Source organism: Panicum hallii, chromosome 9 (assembly GCF_002211085.1).
Source record: "Panicum hallii strain FIL2 chromosome 9, PHallii_v3.1, whole genome shotgun sequence".
Taxonomy (NCBI): domain Eukaryota; kingdom Viridiplantae; phylum Streptophyta; class Magnoliopsida; order Poales; family Poaceae; genus Panicum; species Panicum hallii.
The window spans coordinates 2,433,904-2,454,639 of NC_038050.1; the positions used below are offsets into that span (position 1 = coordinate 2,433,904).

Genomic DNA, 20,736 nt, shown 5'->3' on the forward strand with positions numbered 1-20,736 from the left:
CAGCTGTGCCCTGTACGGACGTATCGGGCGCTGCAGGCCAAGGGGCCAGCTGAGCTGCTGCAAATGAGCAGACCACGTGTATCACGTGCATCAACAACGACTCTTCCAAAGCACCCGGGCCACCAAGCAAGCGATCAGCTTTCGTGGCCTCGTGGGCCAGTTCGTGCGTGAGAAAACCCAAGAGCATCTGGGCTTTCGAGCCTTCGGTTTCGTTCACTTGGCCCAGATCCTAATCATAAGATAATTAGCACACTTATATATCCTGGCGTGGAATTCGCGAACGCATATCAAATGCAAGCCATGGTTGACTTGGGAGAAATCGCCAGCCGGAAGGAGGCGCTACCCGCTGGCTAGCCAGTAGCCAGTCATCTCAGCGCCAGCGCCAGCGCCCGAGCTGCGAGCTCTACGCTTCTACCTCTACCTCCACGCTCCACCACGCCTCCTACCTAACCGATCGAAACAAACCCGCCCGCCGCCTGCTCGTCTTGCCGCGGGTCGCGCGCAGAAACGCTAGCGCTGGTTTGCCCACCACAGACAGACACACCGCGGCGGCCATCATGGCGGCGAGCGCGAGGGGGGGCGTGTGGGAGATCCAGCCCGGCGACGTGGGCGCCGCGGGGCTCGGCGCGGCGGACGCGGGCGCGTTCCTCGCCGCGCTCCACTCCGCCGCGGCCGCGGCCGGCCCGGGAGCCGCCGGGGACGCCGTGTGGGCGGCGGTGGCGGCCGCGGGGGTGCTGCGGCCGGAGCACCCGCACGCGCTGCACCAGCTCGTCTACTACTCCGTCTACGCCGGGTGGGACCGCGCCGCCCGGGGCCCGCCGCCGTACTGGTTCCCGTCACCGTAAGTCGATCGCCGGTCGCGCTCCTGTTCCTTTTGCGACCAAAACAGGGCAGCTTGATTCCGAGTAGCTTCCGGCCTCCCGTTTGACATGATCCCATCAAAACGAGCTTGAAATGGAAGTTGTGATGTGAATGTAATGTGCTATGCAACGTTCAAGCTTCTACTTGTGCTGTGTCTAACAATACCAGTAAGATTGATAGGTTGTTGGTGACTTGGTGCTGTATCAATTAAGCTGACTGACATTAACACGTGTTTGACTGTCACAGGATTGACAGTAGACAAACGAACCTTGGGAGGTTGATGGAAGCAAACGGGCCTAAGCTGTTAGGGCCAGCATACAAGGACCCGATAACAAGTTTTAATCTCTTTTACAAGTTCTCCGTAGAGAACCAAGAGGTCAGTTGCTCTAATTCTCCATTACTCCATACAAAAGTAAACAATGCTTGATTTTTCTGATTTTGTTAGTGTAAAGTGGCTATCTGAACTTAATTTCTGATGGATACTTTAAGTTTCCCCTCCAACAATGTGACCCTAGCCTTCGAGGTGATTCACTTTTTAGGTCTACTGGTCAATGGTGCTAAAGCAGCTCGCAGTCAAGTTCCAACAAGAACCAAAGTCGATTCTAAGTACATCAGATAGATCAAAGAGAGGGGGGACATGGCTTCAAGATGCAGTGCTCAACATTGCCGAGTGTTGTCTGCTCCCTTGCCCTTCCCTGAACAGGACAGATGACAGTACAGCTATTGTTTGGAGGGATGAAGGCCATGATGATCATCCAGTGAACCGTATGTCACTGAAAGAACTTCGCAGTCAAGTGATGTGTGTTTTTATTCCCAAACTAAGAGATGAATCAACAGATTTTTTAGCTTTTCCGTGAATTATTCTTCATATGGCTTTCCTTGTTGCTATGATATTTTCAGAACTGTTGCAAATGCCTTGGATACCATGTTCCACAAAGGGGATCGGATCGCAATAGACATGCCTATGACATGCAATGCAGTCATCATATATCTGGCGATCATCCTTGGTGGCTTTGTTGTTGTGTCAATAGCAGATAGTTTTGCACCACAGGAGATTGGTACTCGCATGGGTGTTTCAAAAGCAAAGGCAATTTTTACTCAGGTGAGAGATAAAGCAAGCATTTCATGGTGGTATATCCATTTAGGACTAGATGTGGGCTCATTCTAAATTACATAAATTTCAGGATTTCATTATTAGAGGAGGGAAGAAAGTTCCACTTTACAGGTATCACATATAGTTCAAATTCATGTTCTGGTAAACTAATCTGCTCATTTTCAAAATAAAAGAAATGAAAACTTCTATTCTCTTCTCTTCTCTCAGAAAAAAGGGAATTTGTTGTTCTTGTAAATTTTTGTACCTAGTATGTAAATGTTGCAGTTCGGAATTAAATACACATTATCCTGTGAAACCATCAACTTGCATTATTTGATCAACTTTTCTTTAGCTATGATCAACTGAATGGAAGTACTACAATTAAATAATTATCATCACCACACATCAGATTAGCTCATAATAATTCCATTCTATAGCCGTGTCGTGCAAGGGTCTTCATCTAAAGCTGTTGTGATTCCTGCAACCGGAGACTATCTTGGAGTTACACTGAGGAATGGTGATATGTCCTGGAAAGATTTTCTTTGTCGTGCTTCTGGAAGGTATGTGTTCAGTTTTCTCTTTCCCTTGTCACACATGAATAAATGGCATCTTGAGCTTAGATGATTCTGAAATTCTTCTTTTGTGAAAATTGAGCACAACTTCATTGTAAATAAAGGCAATTTCTTCATATAAGGAACATTATCTCTTGGATTTGCAGGTCATCTATCTATTCTCCAGTTTATCAGTCTGTGGATGCGCTAACTAATATACTATTTTCTTCAGGAACAACTGGTACATCCTACAACCGTTTCCTTTCTTTCTCTGTTTGCACTGTATTTCATGTTCACATTTATTTTTTGTTATTTCATTTGCTTCTTGTGCAGGGGAGCCAAAGGCTATACCATGGACACAACTTTCTCCCATAAGATGTGCAGCTGATACGTGGGCCCATATGGATGTTCGTCCACAGGACATAGGTTGCTGGCCTACTAATCTGGGCTGGGTTATGGGACCTATAATCCTGTACGCATGCTTTCTTAATGGTGCGACTTTGGCTTTATATCATGGATCTCCACTTGGACGTGATTTCTGCAAATTTGTACAGGTGGGGTTAGCATAGCTTGCACCTTCACTTGCTTTCAACTCCTAAAAGGTTTTATCCTTGCTCCTTGCATATAGTTCTGTTGGTTTTGAGCTTCAGTATGTTATGTTCATTAGTCCCTGTCGAAGTAGCATAGGCATATCTTACTTCATATCTGTTTTTTTACAGCTCTAGCATACCTCTACACATTGAGTAACCACCTGACATCAAATCTGTCTATGCTCCCAAAGCATTTCATTCAATGACGTATACTACAGTTCCTTTTTTCATCAAACTATTGGGTTTATCAAATGATGATAGATCCATATTCATAGTAGGACAGAAAATACAAAGGAAATCAGCCTGTCCTTGTGCACTTAGATTATTTCTGCAAAATATTTTGCAGGATGCAGGTGTGACTTTATTAGGAAGTGTGCCTAGCTTGGTGAAGTCATGGAAAGCTGGGAACTGTGCTAAAGGGCTTGACTGGACCAAACTCAGGTAAGTAGCACTGTCGGAAGGCAGTCATCTTCATCACTGTCTGGTGGAAGGATGATTACAGTATTATATTTGCAGGGTACTAGGCACCACAGGGGAGGCTTCTGATATTGATGATAATCTGTGGCTAACTTCACACACCTCATACAAGCCCATTGTTGAATGCTGTGGGGGCACGGAGTTGGCATCCTCATACATTCAAGGTAGTCTTTTGCAACCGCAAGCCTTCGGCGCTTTTAGTGGTGCATCAATGTCCACTGGGTTTGTCATACTTGATGAACAGGGAACTCCGTATGTAAGTAACATCCCCTAGATATTTCAAGTTTGTTTGTTGTGTTTGTGGCATAACCATTTGAGTTATCTATGGCAGCCTGACGATGTACCTTGTGCTGGAGAAGTGGGTCTCTTCCCTCTGCATTTTGGCGCTACAAATTGGCTTCTCAATGCTGACCATGACAAGGTTTACTTTGATGGCATGCCCATTTACAATGGAAGGGTATGGAACTGCATATGCCAGTTATCCATTTAGATTGCTAAATAAGCAGTTCATATTTGAATTTTTAAACCAGCAACATCTCATCGTTATTTGACTGTCTGCCTAAATTTTTAACAAGCAGCATATTTGAATTTTATGCTGAACATATCATCAGTGGTGTTCACCTGTAAAACTTAATTGCTGAACCAAATTGAAGTGCTGAATCAGGCATTCAGGTTACATGCTATTATAGGTTGTAGAACAAAGTGGTGAATAACCTTATTTTGTATTGGTGCTGTAGCAACTCCGACGACATGGAGATATAATCCAGAGGACAGTAGGTGGGTATTATATTGTACAGGGCAGAGCAGATGACACCATGAACCTTGGAGGAATTAAGGTTGAACCTCCCCTTTTCAATGTTTCTAATCCCTTATTACCATCCTTGCATTTCATGGAACCAAATACATTGTTCTCATCTGCATATGCAGACAAGTTCAGTGGAGATAGAAAGGGTATGCAATAGAGCCGATGAAAGACTTCTAGAAACAGCTGCCGTTAGCATCAAACCTGCTGGTGGGGGACCAGAACATCTGGCAATCTTAGCAGTGCTGAAAGATAGATCGGCCCAATACGATGTAAATCTTCTCAAGAGCAAGTTCCAGAGAGCCATCCAGAAGAACCTCAATCCTCTTTTCAAGGTAAGACCTTCCCTTTTCTGCTGTCGAGCTCAAATGATCGTATGAACATGCTTACACTAAGATCACTGGAGTCATATATTGATCTTGGCAGGTGAGCTATGTCAAAGTTGTTCCTGAGTTCCCAAGAACTGCTTCAAACAAGCTTCTGAGAAGGGTCCTGCGGGACCAACTGAAGCAGGAACTCTCAAATCACAGCAAGCTCTGACCTTTGAGTGGTTTGACTGTCCTACCTTCGGTGAAGAATACCTTTTCGCATGTCACAATATTAATATCAAATTCACCCGTTCCAAATTCAATAAAGCAAATGAATAAATAGGCATCGTTCACTGAGTTGTGCAGAAGGCTTTAGGATGCTCATTATCATTTGGTACTTCGGAATTATGCTCAGCGCGTATCAAAGGCTTGATAGTATAGTAGATTTGTTTCTCCTTTTTTTGCACTTCTTCAGCCCTTATACGGCAACTGCTTTTTTCAAAAGGGAATTACGAGAGGAAAACTAGTCCAGAGAACATTTGCAAAGAGTAAATCTCAAATACAGAAACCGGAAAATCCAAATGTAGCACCGTTGGGGCTCTGTCATTGTTGTGTGATTCTGTTGGCAAATGCAACGAGCATGGTGGCGTTGTGCCGTCATCCATCCCGTTGATCTTGGGATCTGTCGGCGGAGCAGGCAGTGCCTCTGCAGACGAAGCAGCAGCCGTGGTTGGCGCACCGGAGGTGGTCCGTGGCATCGACGGCGACCATACGGAAAGCGGGGGGCCCTCGTGCGCGCCGGGCCGTGCCGCGAGTCCCAGCGCGCGGCTACGATGCGGCGACTCGCGTGCGCGCCTCCGCCTCCGTGTCCTCGCAGTAGGAATCTGACGAGTGGCGGCCTTGTGCTAGGCTTGAGAGGGAGATGAGTGAGGCGGGGCTTCGCGAACAGGCGGGCTGGACGCCGGCGGCGGGCGGGCGGACGGCGGAAGGAGCCTGCCATCTGACCAGGTTTTTTTTTTTTTGCAAATATGCGGATCGCGATTACTAATCGCGATCCGAAATGTGGGGGGGGGGGGGGGGGGTGGGGTTGCAAATGTTCAGGGGATTTTAAAAAAATATTCCACCTCGGCTCCATGTCAATCGGCGCGGCCGCCGGCGAGCTCCGCTAGCCCCGCCGCCGCGCGTCCAGCGCTCCCCTTCGTTGAGATCACGCGCTCACACGCTGACTCCAGCCCCCGCATACCCAGCTCGAGGCCTTAGCTCCGGCAGGATTTTGTTTTTCGACGCTCGACCCATCTAGAGAGCAGGAGGCGAGCGAGTAGCTAGTGGCGCGGCCATGGCGGCGAGCGCTCCGAGGAGAGTGTAGGCGATGTGCAGGCTGTCAGGGTCGCCGCATCTGAGTGCGGGTGCGCTCCTCGCCGCCCAATGCTCCGCCGCCGCCATCGCAACGGGAGCCGATGGGGCCGACATGTTGAAGACGGTGGCGTAATCTCGTCTCCTACTCCGTCTACGGCGGACCGCGCCGACCGGAGCCCCTACGCTGTGCTGGTGCGTGCCGCAGTGAGTCATTCGTTGTCATGCATCTGGTACCTGGGTCGGGGGAAACAGGGTGGGCAGTGGCAGCTACTCCCTAATGGCCTCTGTTGCCAGGCGGATCAGTGCGAGCAGTAGAGGGGCCATGCCATGGTCATCTGATGGAGATGGGAACACTTAATGGGAGTGTCTGACAGTATACGATTAGCGCCATCCATGTTTCTAGATCCGAAATCATCAGGGAGATTCATTCTGCAGTAATTTTTCGTGCAGTGCTCAATGTTGCTGAATGTTTTCTGCTGAATGGTGCTACCTTGTCCTTCCCTGAAGGGGACTGATGACAGCACAGCTATGGTCTGGAGGTACTAGTCTCTGATGATTATCCAGCTATTTCTCATTGAAGGAGCTTCACAATCAAATGATATATGTATCCATTATGAAAACGAGATAAAAGCTTACCCGTAAAAATTTCATTGAATTTTACTGTGATTCTTCTGCATGGTCATCATCATTGTTCTGTTGATTTCATGATTTTAGGATTGTTGCTGCAGATGGCCTGGGGCATGTTTCAGAAAGGGGATGGTTAGCAAAGGCTAACAGATATGCCTACAGCATACATTGCAATCATCTTCTATTTGGTTATTAATCGTGCCTTTGTTGTTGTGCTGATAGCAATAATTTTTGCATCTCAGGAAATAGGATATTAGGTGAGACATTAACAAGCCTCGCATGACACAGCCACTAGTAGTAAGTTTCACAAGATTTCAGGGCTTAACTTTCTTTGTTTTGTTAAGATCTTTTGTTCTGATAACTTAATTTCATCCTTTTTAACGAAAAAATAGCGCTCCATGTCCTCACAAACTTATGGCTTAATTGGTAAACCTTTTAGCTTTCAATGAATTAGAACCCATCCTGTGAAATGAATATTTTGCATTGTTTTCGGAATTAGCTCTTAACGTAATAGTTCTCAGTATACAGTAAAATAGCACATAGATTACAATAGTTTTTCTTCTGCCATGCTATGCAACTGTGCAAAGGACTCATCTAAAGAAATTGCAGTTCCTGCAAGTGAAGGTTGTCTTGGAGTTACACTGAGGAATGACAATATCTCCTGGAAAGGTTTTCTTTATTGGGCTGGTGGAAGGTATGATGTATGTAGTAGGTTAAGTCTAATCACTCCCTTCTCATATAGAAATACACTAGAATACGAGCTTAGATGGCTTTATGCATCTTATGCTTCATAATACAGAACACCACTGCGCAAAAGGAAAGTAATTTTGTTAGAGATGTTTCTATTTTCTTCAGGACAATTGGTATGGATTTTCTGAAGATCCACCCCCCCCCCCCCCGGTTTTTCTTTTTGTCTAGAGCATTATTTCTCTTGTTCGTACATAATTTTTGGCTTTTACTCTATTTCTGCCAATAGATGTACGGCCGATACGTGGGCACATTTGGATATTCGATTGCAGGAAATATTTTGCTGGCCTACAAAGCTGAGTTGGGTTATGGGACCTGCAACCTTGTACTCATTTTTTTCGCAACCTTGTACTCATGCTTCAGAAACAGCAGCTGTTAGCATCAAACCCGTTGGTAGGAGGCCAGAACAGCTGGCTATCTTGATATTGCTGAAATAAAAATAAAAAGAAAAAAGAAAAATCGCTGCAATACTGTATAACTATCCCTAAGATCAAGCTTTAGAGAGCCATTCAGAAGAATCTCAATCCTCTTTTCAAGGTAAGAGTCTTTTGTTTTCTGTTGTTAAGGTCAAACGGCAGGTTAGCCATGTCAAAGTTGTTCCCAAGTTCCTGCAAAGTACTTCGAATAAGCTGCTGTGATAAGGGTCCTGAGGGATCAGCTGAAGCAGGAACTCTCAAATCACAGAAAAATCATGGAGCACGAAATGCGTGGAGCACTAAATTAAAGGTATGTCTACTCAACAAATTGACTTTTCAAATGTCATCTGAAAGAATCCAAGTTTGATGCTGGGGTTTTACTGTATGTTTATTACGTCAGATGCTTGTGTTGGTAAATAAAATGGGCATCCACATGTGTTGTGCTACCTACCATCCACTTGATACTGGACCCTGAACTTCTTGTGTTCCGAGGTATGTGGGCAATACATGTAACCTTGACATCCAATCCTACTCACATAAAATTTCCTGTAAGTTCTTGCATTTTTTTTTATATATGAGACAAGGAAGTGAAAGTATGTGTCATTGCAGTTTCTAATCCTCTGCAAGCCCAATTATTATTTTTGTGATCCTGTAAGACTTAGCACGCAAGTGACCAAGCAAGTTACGCTTCCATTTGGAAAGCAAGGCTGTTCTGATGTATATTTTCGTCGGAACAGGCCGTGCTTGTACTGCAGAACAGCATCCATATCCTGACTTTTATGCACACCAGGCCTGGAAAAATGCCTACTACAAGACGGCTAAATTGACTAGTGCGAAGCTCAGTTGACAGAAGAGCACGAGCCAAAAATCATTCTTGTGCACGTCAAAGCTGAAGGAGTCAAGATTCAAGGCGCACATTGTTTTGCCCCCTTGTTCCTTGCTGCCATGCACCGGTACATGTGATGTTTTCCAAGCGTGGGATTTCTTTTTCTTTTTGATGCCACGGTATGTGTAATGCAGCGGCTGAAGTACCAAACCGCATGCGGACTTTTTTTTTTCTCCATCGTCATGAATTGTAATGGCAGATTTGAAAACTACTAAAATTTGTGGTGGCGTGGATCTAATGAACCCTTTTTAAGTTTGGATTGTCTCGTTGTGTTGTGCCAATGCAGAATTGAGTTTAAATTATGGGAAATGCATTCAGTTTAACACCGGCCTGCCCGACTTGCAGAATCTCATTTTGTATCATGCTTCCACACTGCAAGAGGCATGGTGAATACTAAACAACGCGTAGAATGTTCCAAGTCACGCACAGGTTTCATGTCATCCCTGCGGCGTCTTCTTTTTCCACGCATATAGAGGGGGAAATGGAAAAGGTGGACATAGTAGCACTGTAGCAGACTAGCAACAACAGCTACAGCTAACTGCCAGTCAGCGTGTCCTGGGAAGTTTCTTGGTTGGCACTTGCCAGCGCTATGACTGTTTAATTTCCATTTTGAAGCAAAGACAGCGTAGCCTTTTTGTGTTGGCACATCTGCCTTGTAGACAGAAAGCTTTTTTTTTAAAAAAAAGGTAGAAATGACAGAAAGGCTTTGCTCGAACAAAGTTGCCTCAGCATGTCATGTTCTCTAGTTCGAGGTCTGTGGGAGTGAATCCAGTAAAAGAAACAACTAGTGCGCTATGGTCATACTCATGACATGATCCTGTTCAACAGGTACACCAGATGGCATTGGCTCACTTAACCCATCTCAAAAAAAATATGCTCCATGCACCACTGTCAAGTCTTTAAACGCACGATTTCCCAATGACCAATTTAATTTTTGCAAATTGCCCCCCCAAAAGAATCCCACATGCCACTCTAGGATGAAAACAAAAAAAGAGAATGAATGTGTGAAACACCAATTGGATGAAAGAATTAGAACCTTCCGAAGTCAAACGTCAAACCGCATGACGCCCACAAATCCGAAACTTCCAGGGACAAAAAAAAAGAGAGAAAAGAAGAGAGAAGAAGAAAACGAGGAGCCCCCGAGACCCCGCGTGGTCGTCCGGTCCAGAGCGGGGGGCGGGCCGGCAACGACGAAACGAGCCAACGCCGCCACCTCCTCCTCTCCTCCCCCCGTCGCCGTCCCGTCCAGCTCCGTGATCCGCACGACCCCGTCCGCCTCGGCCTGCGCCCGCCCGCCCGCCCGCCCGCCCTCCTCTCGCTACAAGAATCCGCCCGGCCGCGCCGCGGCCCCAGCGAGTCCCTCCCTGCGGTGCGGGAGAACGGGAGAGGAACCGAGCCGGCGGCGTTCGCGGGGGAGATTGGATATGGAGGCCGCGGTCGTAGGTGCGGGCGGCCCGGGGCTGACCAGGTGGCAGGCGGCGGCGCTGTCGGCGGTGGCCGGGTGGGTCTGGGCGGCCTCGTTCTACGACCTCACGCGCCGGGCGCGCGCGCTGGTCCAGCCGTGGGTCACGCGCCGGGTGCACGCCGAGACGACGGCCATCCTCAGGTTCCAGGTCCGTCCCCGCGCGCGTCATCTCCGTCCTCCCCTGTCTGATTCCGGCTAATTTTACCGACGAACGAGTTAACTGCATTTGCAGCGCTTCTCTTTTAGGAATTGTATCGCGCGATTTGATGTTTTTCACTCGTGTTCCTGACGTTTTCACGATTAGTCTACTTTGCAGGAATAGGAAAGCCTGGTAGAGGGAAGGATGTGATTGAATTAACTGGAGAAACTTGAGATGAACTTGGCTCAAATTTTAGAGTTTAACCTCCTAAACCTAACTAGTATGGATGGGTAATAAATAGAGAAAATGTGCCTTACAAAATCATTGGTATCTTAGTCTTATGTTTTTGCCTATCTCCGGTGTTTCTGCTGTTGGCTCTGAAGTTAAATTCTGTTGGCTGTTGAAATTGTTGCAGAGGTTGCAACACAAGTTGCTGGACAATTTCTTCTCTGTGCTGTCGTGCGTTGTATCTGTTCCCTTCTACACGGGATTCCTCCCTCTCCTCTTTTGGGTATGTCTTGTGGCTTACTTATTGACTCTCTTTCCCCATTTCCTGCTGCAACTCCCTATGATTCTGAATCGCTTTTGTTTTTGTACATATTGTAGAGTGGACACGGCAAGCTGGCTAGGCAGATGACCCTCCTCATGGCTTTCTGTGATTACCTTGGCAACTCTGTGAAGGTTTATCATCCGTTCATCATACAATTGAAGGTATAACCTTTGGTTTAGCTGCTGACACTCTTCATGTTTCTGGTTGCAGGATATAGTGTCAGCTCCTCGGCCATGCTCTCCTCCTGTAAGAAGAGTAACAGCTACGGAAGATGAGAAGGAAAATGCCATGGAATATGGGCTGCCATCATCGCATGCTCTGAATACTGTTTGTCTGATGGGGTATACTGCTGATCTTATTTGGATTGGGGAAGCTTGAAAAGAATTTACGTCTAATGCTGCTTCTGATCAATGCAGATATCTATTACATTATGTCCTCGCGTATGGAGGACATGGCAGTGTTATGATTGCTGTGGGTTTATCTCTAGCTTTCTTGCTTGTTATGCTAGTTGGCATTGGTGAGTTGGAGTTCTTCAGGCAAATGTTTTTCTCAACTTACCAAAAGATGCTGACGATTTGGTTTACCTGAAATTGACAGCAAGGATATATTTGGGTATGCACAGCTTGACCGATGTTATTGCTGGGATTGGTTTTGGCTTTGTCATCCTTGCATTCTGGTTGGCTGTCCATGACCATGTTGACGCCTTCGTTGTGTCTGAACAAAACGGTACGTCCATATACCTCATTGCTCGTGTACTGCAAATTTTGGAGGCACATGGACAAGGCGTGCCATTGAAAGTTGAAAAGTATCCTCACAATTTGCCCCCTTCGCAGTTGCATCCTTCTGGGCAGGCCTCTCTCTATTGATGTGCTTTGCATACCCGAAGCCAGAATTCCCAACTCCTAGCTTTGAATACCATACAGCATTCAACGGAGTCGCTTTTGGAATTGTAAGAACTCTGTCTATTCTGGTCAAACTGAAGATATGATATATACCTCCTGTACTAGCCTTAGACTGGAAATGAAGCTAGTTTAAGATAAAAATAACATGGCATGGATTCTGGTTGCTTCTCACTTTCCTTAACCATTTGATTATAATATCTCTAGTTTCTAATCCATCTTATTGATGGAATGCATAAAAGTTGGTCATTGACTAAATATTTGTACTGTCCCAAATAGATTATGTGGTACAAAATTAGTTCTCTATGATGATTTGTTGCTAGTCAATCACTCTCTCAGTACCAAGTTTAGAATTCAAAAAAAAAATAAAGAATGAAAACTTTAGGCCTTTCATCTCTGTTTTGTTTCTTAATGTTTCGGTACAGCCTTTTCACCATTCTGAACTATACTCTATACATGAATTATCTCTGACATTTTCGTTGACAAACCTGACTCAGGTCTACGGCATCCAACAAACCTACTTCCATTTCCACACCCCTGACGCCCCCCTCATCTTCAGCCCGCAATTGCCCCTGCTCGCATTCGCCGGGCGCGTCCTTGTTGGGATACCGACCATCCTGGTCGTGAAGTTCTGCAGCAAGGCGCTGTCCAAATGGCTGCTGCCCGTCATGTGCAGCACCCTGGGCATCCCCATTGTATCATCTTGCTATGTTCCTGCCCTGAAAGTTGACAACAGCAAGAGCAAGCCTGACGTGAAGCAAGGTGTCGGGTACCTCCAGAGGGTGTTCTCCCTCTTCCCCCAGAAGGCATTCGACGTGGACACGGGCATCAGGTTCGTCCAGTACGCCAGCCTCGCGTGGTCCGTGGTCGACCTGGTGCCGGCCATATTCACTCATCTGAATTTGTAGCCCAGGTACTCAATAATTCAGGGTGCAGTTTCATTTTTAGTCTTTCTGGAGCTCCCAATGGGGTGTTCCTACTCGTAAGACATGGATCATCTTATGAGGCTGTAAATCCAATGATCCCTCCCTCGTCTTTTTGTCTTGTATGCTTGCCTAGGTGTTTTCGCCACGGGGTGATGCTTCTGTAGAGGTGTTTAGTAGTAGGCAGGAAGTATTAATGTGTTGCTGTAACTATTATTGTTGCATGACAGAAGTGGCCACTATAGTGCCACGTCTAACCCTGCAGTTGCAGTGAATTCTGATTCTTGACAGCAAAGAAATGCCTTCCCTTGCCTTGCATATACTATGGTAGTGTGGTGTTGGGTGGACTATCCATGCTTGCTACTGTTATCTATGCCTGCTACTCCAAGGGGTGGTAACAGATCATGGCTTTGATGCTCTTTCCATCATCCAACTTGATCCTTATATATTTTTATTTTTAGCTTAAAATGTATTAGATTGGAGCTCGGCCCTTTTAGAATCCGAGATCTTTTACCACCCCCTGCTTGCAGGTCATCTCACAGTGTGTTAAGTTTTGCCCTCTGAAAACGTTGTCAACTTCTCAACTCTCGTAATGGAATTGGACATGGTAACAGAACAATGAGGCTGATCATGACGTAATGACGCATATATGACTATCAGTATTGACACTGACTGAAGCCTGGACTCTGTATGTTAATGGATTAATGCTACTTGAACTTGGTAACCTGGGCGGCGGCTGGGGGGCCGTTCATGCGATGCGACCAGCAGCGAGCTGTGCAGGATTGGCTCGTGGTGAAAGCGACACGGGGGAATGGACGTGGGCAACCAATCGCCGTTTGCAAGCGGGTACCCAACGAATCCAGGCCAGGCCAGGACGTTCCTCCCTGTCACTTGTCATGTGCAGGTGCTGCCCGAGACGACATGCCACGTTTTGTGAACAGGGAGGCACCAACCAAAAAGCCTTCTGGAAGCTCGATCGATCCTGCATTCTCAACGAGAGAGAGAAAAAAAGAAGAATCATCGAGACCACAGCTTATACCTAAGCCAGCCTCTGATCGTCGGTAGGCGCTTACAGCGGGCATCATAAACAATTATTATGCAGCTGATGTTGACATTATTCCAAGGCACATTAACAGCACAAAAAAAATTGGACAGCAGGGTCCAGTGATGTTACTGTCAGCTGCTGGTGAACAGATTCTCTATGGCATTCGCACATCAACACCTTGAAGCATGTTTCATGTTTGGTTGGTCCTTATCCAGGTAGCACAACCGCCCAAGAGGCACATGACAGACTGCTGCATCCTCAGGTGAGACTAGCTCAGGGCTAGGATACGTGATAGTATTTCAAAAGGAAATGATAAATACGATGTTACAGACCGCACGCGCATACAAATCATTCGTTCCACTGGTCTTCGGGTGGTGCACTTCGCCTCATTTTGTCCAAAGCAAAATCAAAAGCGAAACCAGGGCTCAATTGAAATGCTGGTTGCAAAGAATGCTACAACATAGACTACTTGTGCTTAAATGGTAATTCTATACGGCAAATCGAGGCAGTTGTTCACCTCTACAGGAATCACAAAAAAGAAAAGAGAAAATAAGAAACAAGTGAGGAAGAAAGGGGAACAAAATGAATACAACGGGAACAGTTTCCTCTCATCATACAGATTGCTGCTTGATGCTTGAACCCACCACTGCAGCACCCCCACCAAGCCAAAAGCATCAACCAGTTAGAGATAAGTGAGAACACAATCCGGTCCTTCCAGCTGTAGTGGGTATACACTTGAATCGAGATGTGACTGAGCAGCCCGCGACAGCCGAAGAGGCATGGGCAAAAATAATAAGAATAGCACACAGGGGGGTTTCGAGCAAAAAAAAAATATCTGCAACCAGGAAACTTCACCTATCTATCAAACCTTTGCTGCATATCCACATCACTTTTGCATCAGAGGAAATAATCAGGTGTCCTACGAGTTACATCTGGCTCTCCCCTTCTTGGGGCTGGCTCAAACTGCAGAATCACAGATCAGAACTCATGAGACACCACAAAGTATGCATGAAGCCAGATAACGGAGTAAGAAACAAAAACGTAACCGGCATGCATATATTCTAGCAAGAGCTGTCAATGATCATGAGTCATGACAGAAAAGACAAATCTCAATAATTGAAGATAAAAACATATGAAAGTGTATCAATTTCATTTGAGCGAAAACAATCAGTCCAGCACTTTGATCAGGGTTCATATTCAATAGCTATCATCTGAGCTATCTTCTCGATGTCAATCAATGTAATCAATTTGATTAATTTTTCCTGCTTGAGGTGCGAGGGTAACATTATCATTTCGTTTCGACAATAGCACATTTGATTAGATAAATAAATCACTAAGCCAAAAACTATCATGAGGTCTATTCAGAAATCAGGCATCTGTTGCAAAGAAAATGTACCTGGATGAAAGTATGCTCCCTGCAATCATCCACTTCTAAGATTGACGCCATGTTCCCACAGCGATAGCAATAATTAGGTGCGCTAAATATGGTCACAACTTTTTGCTCCTGTTCATGTAATAAAGGCATAGATCAGAATGGGGCCACAAAAAGAGTGTATGCTTCAGAAACAGATACTTACATGAGCCCAATTGAATCCCTCCATGACCAATTGGTGAGCTCTAGCAATAAGCCTTAAGTTATTGGTATGGTTGAACTGCTCTGAAATATCCTGGAACAAAAGAATTTGGCAGTGTCAACACATAAGGTGACATGCGATAAGCACCACTATAATTTGTGATTGACCACATAATTTATGTACCTGTCCGAAGGTATATCCAGCACCACGTGGAGAAATACCCCAACCACATCGATCATCTGGATCAGACCACAGAAGATCACACATTGGACCTTCATGAGGAACTTCTTGGACGCGATCAAAGTTTCGGATGTTATCGAGGGTCTCGATTGATGGTGACAATCCACCATGCAAGCAAAATATTTCTGACTCAACCTATGAAAAGGAGAAACAAGTTGAATGCCAAATTCACTAGATACACATGTAAAGCATCCTAAATAAACAAGCACTGCAATACGCACCAATGCTGTCAAGGGGAAGTAGTCAAAGAGGTCCGTGAAAGTTTTCCAGACATTTGCATTTCCATACCTGCAATGAGCACAGGAACAGGATGTATCTTACAGTCTTAATATTTCACTGAAAAGAGGGTGGTATGGTCAATTCTGTTTGGACATAGGACAAGTAGAACCAGTTACATAAACTATCACATAAAAATAAATCATGTAAAGTACAAATCATACAGTAACTGAAAAGCTGGTAATTTGCTAAAGAACTTTTCCTTGCTTCATTCATCAACACTTTGGATCATCATACAAGATAAGATTCCAACAAATGTACTACTTCTCACAGCATTTAACATAAGATAAAATTTTGAATAATCTTCTTCATATTAAGACTTGTAGTCAAGTTGCAAGCATGCAATGTCGGATTCAGACGTCATTTTTAAACTAGCTGGGCCCAGTAGAGAGACAGAGAAATAATCCTTTGGCGTGTTGTACTAAAACTTAAGCTTGCAAATTTAAAGAATGTGTACTAGTGTTCCAAGGACCAAAGGCGATGATTTTCCTGTAGACTAGTTATAAGCCCTTTTTATTTTACTTATAAATCCTACTTAGTGATATCAAGAAAATACTTTCCAGAGAATAATTGCCAAAAATACAGAAACCTAAGCAAAGATACTCACTTCCTTAAGCACTCATCATAGAATCCATAAACTTGAGTGATCTGCAAATCAGCAAATAAATTAACTAAAAACTTTAGTTTGTACGAGGTGATAGCAGAAAATGAAAGATGCATGAAGAAAAACTCAGAATAACAATTTCTGCACCAAAATATGTATACCTGTCGGCTTTCGTGGTTTCCTCTGAGAATGGTGATCCTCTGAGGATAGCGAACTTTTAAAGCCACTAAAAGCTGTTTATTACATGGGATAACATCAGTACTAAGAGCTACTAATGTTGCACAAATTAGAGAGTTAAGTATGTACACCAAAAGGCATGCGGAGTGCGCACTACACACCTACACTGGACACTATGGTGCATAAAGACATGAGTGTTTATAGACTAACGTTACTCTTACCGTGACAGTTTCAACAGAATAGTAGCCACGGTCAACATAATCTCCCATAAACAAGTAGTTCGTATCTGGACACTGGTAAGCAAAAGCAAGTGTCAAGGTATTAAAATCTTCACCTGTTTCTTCACAGATCAAATGGTGACAGAAGAATATAAAAAAATGAAGAAGATACCTTTCCACCAATCCGGAAGAGTTCAGCAAGATCATGAAATTGTCCATGAATATCACCACAAATTGTAACTGGACTCTTCACAGGCTGCAAGTATGATGACAAAACCAAGCATCAAAAAGTAAAAAAACACAACCAAATCAGAACCACATCTCTGAACTGGTGTCTAAAAGGCATAGATAATCAGGAGTCCATTGCACCGTCTGCTATTTAAAGTTGGTTAAAGCTCTACAATTCTGAAGGTGTATCTTCCATCCGCATGCCAATTAAAAAAATCAAACCTAAACTAGTTGACAGAATGATACATTACAAAGAATGAGTATGGGTTGCCACAAACTGAAACAGTACAGGTTACAACTCAAAGTGTAGATTCAGGACTCCTCTATTGAACTCCCTATGTCCATTTTTTTATACTTCCAAACTGAGGCTGTCTTTATTAATCCAATGCTTCAGTGCCATACTACAATCTTTTTAAGAGCCTGGCACAGTCCCATGCTCCTTTTCTTATTAAAAGTATAAAATAGGTGGATTAAGAAATCTTTCCTCAGATCTTACAGTAACAAATATTTAGCCATTGCAACATGCGTAGGAATAAATTTATATGTATGATTAGCGAACATAAAATTCAGCTAGTGCCTGGTGGCATAGAGTGTGAATTGGAAACTTAAGCAGTTTTTATGGCTGGTTGAGTCAAGCATTAATCTAGCTATCAAGAAAAGTAAAGTGATGCCAAATATGATGTCCAAATTGATCCTAGCAAGGAATCAATGATCTCTTAGCCAACACAATCATCTTAGCATATAAAGATGTAAAACAGAGTACCTGAACATTGCTTTCCTCCATCAGAATCTCCTTCGCCTTCTCACACAGCGCTCTGACCTGTACGGTAAATTGCACTGAATCAGACCCACCCTCCCTTGCAAATGTGCCCAATAATAACAAGGTGGGATGTTTAAATCTCGGAGCGGTTCTAGGCCCCCTAGCACTCCCCATATAGCATAAATCGGGGTAGTAAAGTTATGTTGTTATCAGAGATCTTAGGAAAATGAGCAGTCATAATTGTTTCCGTTCAAGCAGACAAATTAATGCAGAGTTGGAAAAACAGAGGGGGGCTAAAAAGAATCAATTTTTAGCGTTTCCTCAGCGTCAAAAAGTGGCGCACCGCTCAGCTCACAGCAACATCCCCAGCTTGTAACCGCCCAGCACCCGCCCGAGCAAATCAAACGCCCTCGCAAAACATTTCCGCGCCAACCAGCACCGGAACGCTTGCCAAGCCCCGATCTCCCCCTGACCCGTGCCCCCGCCCCGCAATTCCGCTAGATCTGGCGAAAACACACCTCAAACCGAGAAGAGACGGGCGGATAGGCTTTACCTCGGGCTCGGGGAGCGGCTTGCACTGCATGAGCCGCTCGATCTGGTCGTCGATGCCGCCATGGGGACTGCTCATCTTCACCGCGGGGGAACCCTAGATCTGGGCGGGCACGCGCGCGCGTGAGAAGTGAGCGGTGGGGAGGAGGGAGGGGGGCAAAAGGCCTGGAAAGTTGCAAGGGACGGTGGTTATATAATTGCGAGTTTGGAGGCTACCTCTGAGGAGGAGGGGGGAGCCAACGGACGGACGGACGGCCGGCCGGAGCGCGCGCCGTGGTGAACTGGTCGTCGTTGTCGTGGATGATGGGTGTGGGTTTGTCCCGTGCATATAGCATGTCACGTCGATCAAGCATTCAAGGGCGTGTTTGTTAGTATCGGATATTTAGACGATAATAAGAAGTATTAAATATAGATTAATTATAAAATTAATTGTATAGAGACTGATTCGCGAATTGAATTTATTAAATCTAATTAGTCTATAATTTGACAATGTTGTGTTATAATAAATATATGCTAATGATAGATTAATTAGGCTTAATAGATTCATATCGTGAATTGGGGCAATTAGTTTTATAATTAATCTATATTTAATACGATATCCAAATATTTGATGTGACAGGACTAAAGTTTAGTTACTCGGATCCAAACGTACCCTAAGTCTAGCCTCCTCACGCGGCATACTGTGTGAAAGATTTATCATCTCTACAACTATTTAAAAAATTGCCATGCTAGAACGAAAATTATCTTTCTTCTCATTTCTATCTCTACTTCTATTGCATTTTCTTCTTCATAAAACAAAAATAAAAGATAGATCTATTTTCCATCATCTTATTTGTTCCGCATCTGCATAACCTAATGTACCACCTCCATCATACACTCATGGTGTCGCAACATCGCCATATAAAATTCCATCCATATAGCCCTATCATCCTCCGTGACTAAGTTCATGCCACCGTCACCACCATCTCAACCATACCGTCACAATGCTAGAACACCACGTCATACCCTACATCCAACTGTATCAGTCCACTCATACCATACTTTGTGCACTTAACTCCTACCCTCCATACCTCTAAACAATCCAACACGCGCTGCAACAACTTTTCTTCCCATTCAATCAGGTGACACATGTTAGAATTGCAACATTTCAGATGATGATTAATTCGTTCCTTACTAAAAAAAAGAGCTACATAAAGAGTTCATTATGTAAATTTATATATGAAGTAGCAATGTACAATACTCGATGTGGAAATAGCAACGCTAACCAAATAACAACTTCTACTAGAACATCAAAGGCACACCGAATTTCTAAGAACCATGTACACTTAACTAAATCTACTCATTGTGCCTTTAATTATATGTTGCTTGGCTTAGTTCTAGATAGAATTGAGATCCGTAATAACCATCCTGAGTTAATGAAGACCTCCAGAGCTCTGATCTAGAAAATCAAAAGACTGTTTAGAATGAGATATTTAGATCTATTGCTTAGCATGGTGGAAAAAGTTTTACATATTTTTTCATATAACGCTTATCATGGTGGTATTGGCTGGCAGGATGGCTAGTAATGAGCATCATTTGGCTATAGTTTTGCCTAGCTCTTGGTGCATACACTTGCAAGTTTTACTTTTTCTACTACAAAATAGCGGTGTTCGTAAAATGGTCAAAAACACTACAACATGGACGGCAAGTGTGATGTGCGAGTATGTAGATGCTAAATTATTTTTGCACGTCTTGACTATAACTATGTGATTTGACACCTCTCACTCTTCATATGTTTTAATAGTATCGCTGAACATCATACTTAATGTAACAGTTTCACACTATACTTCAGCGAGTATCACCTAAGCCATTAGCCACTAGGTCACTAAAGATCGATCATCACGATCGATGCATCACAAATCAATTAACCAACGAGAGGTTAATAGAACAATTAAAACTTAAATATTTCCATTTACTTATTTTATTTAATAACTATATTTATTCGTGTATATTTTTTTCATTCTTTCTCACGTGTATAAGTTGATCTAGTGTTCCAACTTTTAAAGAGTTAGATCTCCTACGCTTAAGGGTAACACCCACGGCTTGAATCTTCACATGTCGCGTGATACGATGATTCTCGTCGCAAGGTACAACCGTGATGTTAGAAAAAAAAGTAAAAATAGATTGATCCGTTGACATACTATCAGGAGAGATAAAAAAAGAAAAGAGAAGAAAATATCCATTGCAGTAACTATTATTGATATCTTGAAATATTGAAAGCCAACTTTCATATAGGTAGAGCAAACAATTAAGGGAATAAAAATCTCTTAGAGACAGTTTCCCAGCTGGTGAAAAGTTATATTTTACGAAGTAATTTATTTTAAAAAATCACTCTA

The 20,736-nt window shown here is 44.1% G+C and overlaps 3 protein-coding genes across 7 annotated transcripts; 2 read left to right on the forward strand and 1 right to left on the reverse strand.

Annotated features, from left to right (window-relative positions):
• Positions 1-325: 325 nt before the first annotated feature.
• Positions 326-8,969, forward strand: LOC112874444 (probable acyl-activating enzyme 18, peroxisomal). Of its 5 annotated transcripts, XR_003224980.1 has the most exons (20): positions 326-841; positions 1,108-1,237; positions 1,401-1,660; positions 1,762-1,963; positions 2,046-2,086; positions 2,392-2,514; positions 2,673-2,746; positions 2,839-3,059; positions 3,442-3,536; positions 3,612-3,828; positions 3,904-4,029; positions 4,310-4,408; positions 4,500-4,709; positions 6,489-6,577; positions 6,753-6,797; positions 6,908-6,962; positions 7,275-7,528; positions 7,642-8,138; positions 8,229-8,320; positions 8,566-8,969. XR_003224980.1 is itself a non-coding variant. In XM_025937760.1 (14 exons), exons 1-14 carry the CDS (start codon positions 558-560, stop codon positions 4,912-4,914), a joined length of 2,196 nt encoding a protein of 731 aa, XP_025793545.1. In that variant the 5' UTR covers positions 330-557; the 3' UTR covers positions 4,915-5,283. The 5 variants fall into 5 exon arrangements, 1 of the variants encoding a protein (XP_025793545.1); XR_003224978.1 differs by having other exon boundaries at positions 6,753-7,528; XR_003224979.1 differs by having other exon boundaries at positions 6,767-7,528.
• Positions 8,970-9,829: 860 nt separating this feature from the next.
• On the forward strand, positions 9,830-13,010 carry LOC112878313 (lipid phosphate phosphatase delta). Its single transcript, XM_025942761.1, has 8 exons — positions 9,830-10,327; positions 10,734-10,829; positions 10,925-10,999; positions 11,079-11,209; positions 11,285-11,385; positions 11,466-11,594; positions 11,702-11,817; positions 12,265-13,010. Exons 1-8 carry the CDS (start codon positions 10,139-10,141, stop codon positions 12,673-12,675), a joined length of 1,248 nt encoding a protein of 415 aa, XP_025798546.1. The 5' UTR covers positions 9,830-10,138; the 3' UTR covers positions 12,676-13,010.
• A 1,067-nt stretch (positions 13,011-14,077) lies between these two features.
• Positions 14,078-18,664, reverse strand: LOC112875284 (serine/threonine-protein phosphatase PP2A-2 catalytic subunit). The gene is made up of 11 exons (XM_025939082.1): positions 18,366-18,664; positions 17,816-17,872; positions 16,997-17,080; positions 16,828-16,899; positions 16,591-16,662; positions 16,433-16,473; positions 15,771-15,837; positions 15,493-15,684; positions 15,313-15,402; positions 15,132-15,239; positions 14,078-14,698 (listed from the first exon to the last, which is right to left on the reverse strand). The coding sequence occupies exons 1-11, from the start codon at positions 18,438-18,440 to the stop codon at positions 14,633-14,635; spliced, it is 924 nt and encodes a 307-aa protein (XP_025794867.1). The 5' UTR covers positions 18,441-18,664; the 3' UTR covers positions 14,078-14,632.
• Positions 18,665-20,736: the final 2,072 nt, after the last annotated feature.

Excerpts from the sequence above, each read along its gene's own strand:
- LOC112874444 (XM_025937760.1), top strand. The coding sequence starts at position 558 with ATGGCGGCGAGCGCGAGGGGGGGCGTGTGGGAGATCCAGCCCGGCGAC. Across the intron at positions 842-1,107 it reads CCGTACTGGTTCCCGTCACC|GATTGACAGTAGACAAACGA; the intron begins GTAAGTCGATCG and ends TGACTGTCACAG. Across the intron at positions 3,537-3,611 it reads CTTGACTGGACCAAACTCAG|GGTACTAGGCACCACAGGGG; the intron begins GTAAGTAGCACT and ends TTATATTTGCAG.
- LOC112878313 (XM_025942761.1), top strand. The coding sequence starts at position 10,139 with ATGGAGGCCGCGGTCGTAGGTGCGGGCGGCCCGGGGCTGACCAGGTGG. Across the intron at positions 10,328-10,733 it reads CGGCCATCCTCAGGTTCCAG|AGGTTGCAACACAAGTTGCT; the intron begins GTCCGTCCCCGC and ends AAATTGTTGCAG. Across the intron at positions 10,830-10,924 it reads TCCTCCCTCTCCTCTTTTGG|AGTGGACACGGCAAGCTGGC; the intron begins GTATGTCTTGTG and ends TACATATTGTAG.
- LOC112875284 (XM_025939082.1), bottom strand. The coding sequence starts at position 18,440 with ATGAGCAGTCCCCATGGCGGCATCGACGACCAGATCGAGCGGCTCATG. Across the intron at positions 16,663-16,827 it reads ATTCTGTTGAAACTGTCACG|CTTTTAGTGGCTTTAAAAGT; the intron begins GTAAGAGTAACG and ends TGTAATAAACAG. Across the intron at positions 15,838-16,432 it reads TATGATGAGTGCTTAAGGAA|GTATGGAAATGCAAATGTCT; the intron begins GTGAGTATCTTT and ends TGCTCATTGCAG.